Source organism: Crocuta crocuta, unplaced genomic scaffold (assembly GCF_008692635.1).
Source record: "Crocuta crocuta isolate KB4526 unplaced genomic scaffold, BGI_CrCroc_1.0 scaffold10, whole genome shotgun sequence".
NCBI classification, from domain to species: Eukaryota; Metazoa; Chordata; class Mammalia; order Carnivora; family Hyaenidae; genus Crocuta; species Crocuta crocuta.
The window spans coordinates 454,663-460,662 of NW_027527551.1; the positions used below are offsets into that span (position 1 = coordinate 454,663).

Sequence of the window (6,000 nt, forward strand, 5' to 3'; positions counted from 1 at the left end):
CAGACTTCGGCTCAGGTCATGATCTCGCAGTTTGCGGGTTCGAGCCCTGCAACGGGCTCTGTGCTGACAGCTCAGAGCCTGGAGCCTGCTTCAGTTTCTGTGCCCCCTCTCTCTCTGCTCCTCCCCAACTCCTGCTCTGTCACTCTCAAGAATTAAATAAACATTGGGGCGCCTGAGTGGCTCAGTAGGTTAAGCATCCGACTTCAGCTCAGGTCATGATCTCACAGTTCGTGGGTTTGAGCCCCGCGTCAGGCTCTGTGCTGAATGCTTGCTCAGAGCCTGGAGCCTGTTTCAGATTCTGTGTCTCCTTCTCTTTCTGTCCCTCCCCCAGTCACGCTCTGTCTTACTCTGTCTCTCAAAAATAAATAAATGTAAAAAAAAAAAAAAAAAAAANACGCTTAACCGACTAAGCCACCCAGGCGCCCCCAGAATAACATGAGTTTTACACTAAAATTTAAAGGAAGCCTTTCAGATCTCTGAATCAAAGTCAAAAAATCAAAGAATCATGGTTTAATAACCTTCACTGAAATGCAGAAGTTCTTTATAAAATTCCAACTAAGCAGGGGCCCCTGGGTGGCTCCATCAGTTAACGGTAGCTCTTGGTTTTAGTTCAGTTCATGATCTCAGGGGTTTGTGTGTTCAAGCCCCTCATGAGGCTCTGTGCTGACAGTGTGGGGCCTGCTTGGGATTCTGCCTCTCTCTCATGTTCTCTCTCAAAATAAATAAACTTAAATAAATAAAATAATGTTGCTGACACTATTAAGGAAGCATTATTTAGTTTTTTAGCTTGCTTAATTAAAGTGCCTAAGTTTAGGCTGAACACTATACTTTCAGAAGAAGGCTGCCTTCAAGGGCCACACCCCTGAGTTGAGTCATGATCTTTTTTCGATCATAGACCTCTTTGAAAAATCTAATGAAAGCTAAAAAAAGCCTCTTCTCAAAATATTCCGTATGTGCACATTCATACAAATTTTTATTTATTTTTATTTTTTAAAATATTTAATTACACCCAGTGTGGGGCGTGAACCCACAACCCCAAGATCAATAGTCACACACTCTTCTGACTGAGCCAGCCAGGAGCCCCACGTACAGAATTTCAATACAATTTTGCAGGGAGGAGTCATCATACAATCTATCAATCCCAGGGAAATAAAAGTTATCACTGGCTACACAGGAAGAAAGCCTTAAAACTTATTCATACCGATTCTGATGAGAATAAAGAACGAGGATCCTGGTGAAAGCTGTGATACCTTCTGTCCCATGGTACCCTAACTGTTTCAAAGCCACAGAAGCCAGATTCTGGTAAATGTCCATCCCTGCTCAGTGACCCCAAGACACATGACCCTGTGCCACATCCACCTCTTACCGAGATTCTGCAAGCTGCTTTGATCTACTGTAGCATCGACAAGTTCACCCAGTCTACCCTTTAATACCTTCAATGACACAACGATTCAAAAGGCAAGCCACTGCAGTTTTAGGCAACCCTGAAGGAAGTTCCTAATTTAACTAATGTGGTTTGTAAGTTTTAGAGCCTGCCCTACTGAATTTCTCCTCTTTTTACTTACCAATAGGTAACAAAATAGTTCACAATTTAAAGAACCTAATTCTAATACCAGGAGCAAAAAATCAGTTAGCTCCACTTCTACCAAACAGAGAAGTCAGAATAATGATGAAAAGCACTTTCTATTTGGGAGTCAAAATGTTAAAGAGATCAGTACGGGTTAAGTTCAAGAAAAATACAAGGTTTCCACGTACATAGCATCTCCCAGTTTGTTGGGCTTCTTTCACTGCATAAAAAATTAAAACTGTATCAATATGAAAAGATTCAGATTATAGTCAATATTAACATCAGTTCTGTCTGCAAATAATTTCTTCTATTTCTATTTGTGTCTATGATTCTGTAATAAACAGTTCTAATCAATGCAATGTAAATATAGAAGTCATTATTTATTCATCAGATAAAGACTGGCTTTCAAGAACTGTAAGTTGTCTCAGTCACCTTCAACAGCTCCTTTTTCATAATAAGAAACATCTCTTATTAAAACCAGTGTATTAATAAGGTCCATTTACCACATATAAGCAATCTCTGATACAAACCCTTGTTTCCTATGAAGACAAAGGAAACACTAATAATTTTACTTGTTATTTTCTTCCTTAAATTATCCCACACTACTGCTAGACAAAAAAGATTCGTAAGTATTTTGCAGTGATTGATGCAGTCAAATCAGATAAGAAAAATGTTACCCAACAGTTAACTGCACTAACGATAGGGCAAAAATCTCGCTTTCAAAGGACTACCCAGGGGAGCTCGCTTTCCTGGGCTATGTCTCAGCCAAACAACGCACAGTCCTAAGGAAGAGTCTACCAGGTAAGGAGGTTCTTCTAGGTCCTCCAGTAATTAAATGTCCTGCAGAGATACAAAGAACAACACCTAAACGAATTCTGGCCTTATTTTGCAAATTCCAATGGAGTACTATATTTCCCTAAATTTATATGGTACGAATAAAACAATCCCTGAGTTATGAAATAGGTTTCCTGATAAATAACCACTTCTCTACTTTTCCAGAGTGGCTTGAAAAATATGTGCTGTGTTTAAAGAAGACCTCCTCTCCCCCAAAAAAGGCACTGTTGTCACACATCATCTTATCAGAACTGCAAGACATACAAAAGGCATGTTAAGCCCAGGAAGTTGGACCTCTGAGCATTTCTCTTGTGATAATGTCATCTATACAATCATTTCAGTTGATTTTTAAAGCTGAAAACTCCATCACAAGCAAAATATGCAATTTTCTTATAGCCCATATTGTGGGTACCCTATTATTTACAATTTTGTCCGTTTTAAATCAATGCAGTATATACACTTGTACCCAAGCAAATACTACGAATCCCGAATTAGTTAAATTATGCCTGTTTCTTAGCACAAAATTCTTTCACAAGCTTGTTAATGTACAACTGAACACTCGAAATAGCTTAAAGCACAGACTACAGATAGTCAAACACTGCCCCACCCCTCGTAAGAGTGGATGACTGGAACATTTTAATATACTCCATCACGTAGTTAGCCCAGCTGGAAGAACCTTCATACTGGCACCAGAAGTTGCACATTTTCCAGTACAGTTTATACTTCAAAGAATTTTTGCATCATCCTCAATACCAGATGTCACCAATATTCAGGTACACTAAAGTTAAGTTATTGATAACCGCAAGCCGTGTTAACATCCCCCTTTCAACATAAATGCGCACTTTTCTCATTTCTTACAACGTGAAATCAGTGCATGCAAAGAAGTAAGGTGTTTTCGCAATTTTAACTGTTTACGCACCTAAGCTTATTAATTGGGAGGCTGGAATCACTACATTATGCAAATTTCAAACAGTAACGACGTAAAACGAGATACAGAGATGAAAAAGTCTGTTTCCTTCAATACTAAAAGACCTTAGAGTTTTGCAAAGTATTTGCGGGATTCCAAGCAGGATTTCCCAAATCCACCCCTCCCCTANCACCGAGTTTTTCCACCAACTTGAGCATCACCCCTCCAATGTGCACTTCCCCGGTCACTCTTAGGGTGACTTCGCGGTTCAGGTCCGTCACATGGACGCTCAGTTCCCACGTCCCATCCGCGTAACAGCCATCTGGCATCCTTATCCCGTCCAGAGCCATGGCTCCTTCCTGCGAGCACGGAGGAAATGGCTCTCGTAAGCGTCACTCCCCCAGAGGAAGGCAAATCCCACCAAATTCGCAGACTCGGCCGCCGAGCGGGAGAAGGTGGAGGCCCCGAGGGTTTCCNAGGACCGGGAGTAGGGACTGAATCCAACATCCGGGCTCTCGGCGGCGGGACCTGAGGAGGGGGAGCGAGGGGAGCGCGGGCGGCCTCCCGCGGGGGCGCGGTGGGCGGCGCGCCTCCGCGTTCCGCGCTCGGGTCTCCAGCTTTACCTGGGCCCGCGGTGGTGGGTGTCTGTGCTTCCGGCGGGAGGAGGGGGCTTGTCCGTGAGAAACGGCCACAGGAAATTCCCAGGGCAAGGTCGTTTTGAGGGAACAAAGTCCCCCGCCCCTTCCCCACGCCTGGAGCGAGTCCAGAAGCCTCGGGGCGGGAAGAGGTGCCAAGCTCCGGGAGCTGGAGAGAGGGGTTTGGGGAAGTGAAAACTTTAGGAAGTGAATGGCCAGGCGAGCTGCGTGAACATCCCACAAAAGAATGAGAAAACCCGGAGGGAGGTGAACCACAAAAACTGCTTTGCAAGCAATGTCCGGCACAATCAGCAACTCCTACTGGACTCCCAAGAGTTTGCGCTGTTAACCCGTTCGCAAAGCTCCAACCAGAAGCGAGTCAAATACCCCCTACGCCGGTCGTTGGGCCGGGGCGGGGGGATGCAGTACTTCGAGAGTCTTACTCCAACTTTCCCCCCGCCGCTCCAGCTCTTTGTGTGTATGTGTGTATTTTTATACGCAACTTAGAACTAACAGTCTACTAAGGCTTTTAGATGGCTAAACATCCTCTACCCCACCTTCGGCCACATCTTGAAACCATTTTAATAGCTCTGGAACGGTGCCGACAGGTACAGAAGAAAACTAAACTTCACCTGTTGAGACTGACTAGTGATAGAAAATGGTCCTGCTTCCTACTCCACTTCTACTTCCCCAGTTTACAGCTGTATTCGATTCGGAAACAGCTAGCTGGGGAGCCTGGCCTCGCTGGCAAACGCGTGCCTTAAAAAATTCAGGTCAGGAAGACGCAGCTAAGATATCTCAGGCCCCATAAAAGACCCCAGTTTTTAATTACTTTGAAGAGGACCCCACTAGGCAAATAACCCTCTTGTTCATCAACGCAATTGGGAAATGAGGTTAGAGGCCTCAAGAAAAGGGCGGGACCCATGAAAGAGAAAAAGGAAAGCAGCAAAATTCAGATGCCAGAGGTCTGGCACAAAACATAGGGAAAACCACTACAGTATTTTCAGCTAGTCATCATGGAGAAATTGATGCCTCAAGTCTGTAGTCTCTCCACTCTCCAGTTTTTTCTACTCATGGAGGGAGGTTCCAGACAATTTTGGAAGCAATATGAATGTCCAGAGAGGAGGGAATATTTGTGTAAATTGTGATGTTGAAACTATACAGGAAGTGCTTGTTAGGGTGAAAAGCCCTGCAAAGCCGTACATGTGGTTGTAACATCACAAGCTTATCTATTCTCAAATATTCAGAGAAAAAAGACTGGAAGGAAATACACCAAGATGTTAAGAAGCTGTCTGGGTGTTGAGATCGTGGGAGATTTTTTCTTCTTCATTTTCTATAGACTCCAAAGCTTTGCATTCAGGACTTTTCTATCACTACCTTAAATTTCATCCAGCGTCTTCATTTCTCTGTGCGTGCCATTACATTCACAATGATGGACGCAACTGATGGAACAGCTACTGGACTCCTCCGCAGGATTTGTAGGGGTTTCCTTTTGTGTTTCTTTAATATCCCCAAATAAAACATGAGTTCTTTGAGAGCAAGGACTTCAAATTCTTCATCTTGCCCACAAACTTACAAATAGCTTGAAACAAAGGAAATGGAAAACATGCTGGCATCAAATCAATACAAACGTCAAAGAAACTGTAGGTCAAGGAGAAATTTCATTACCAGGGAAATCCTGGCTTTTACATTTTATGTGTTTATTTCCACATCTGATCTGAAAAAGATTTGTGGCAATGTATAAGGATGCATAAACTATAAGATGGCATGCATTATAAATGGCACAAAATGGGGGGTGGGGGGCAGGCAGGAAATGGAAGGATAGAGATTTAAAATGGAGCCAGGAATGAGACTAAGAATTGTACCTTAATGGCCTTTGTAAGTGTTCAGTAAGTTCCAAATAACTATTGCTTCTCAAATGTGCCTTTACAGAACCAAAAAAAAGTCCTTTCTCGATATTCCCTTTCCATCAGACAGATTTGTCGAAGCTGTCATGTCCCAGAAACCCTTTTAACACTCAGTTTCCACATTCTCATTCTTTTCTTACTCTCCAGTGA

At 43.1% G+C, this 6,000-nt stretch overlaps 1 protein-coding gene across 2 annotated transcripts in view; it reads right to left on the reverse strand.

The window, feature by feature from the left end:
* FERMT2 (FERM domain containing kindlin 2) overlaps positions 1 to 3,685 on the reverse strand; it is an 88,065-nt gene extending 84,380 nt beyond the window's left edge. Inside the window, exon 1 of one of the 2 annotated variants that reach the window (XM_077768177.1) lies at positions 3,502 to 3,685. In XM_077768177.1, the coding sequence (XP_077624303.1) occupies positions 3,502 to 3,658 (157 nt within the window). In that variant the 5' untranslated portion in view covers positions 3,659 to 3,685. The remainder of the gene's footprint in view (positions 1 to 3,501) is intronic. The other variant, XM_077768185.1, reaches the window with a different exon arrangement.
* Positions 3,686 to 6,000: the final 2,315 nt, after the last annotated feature.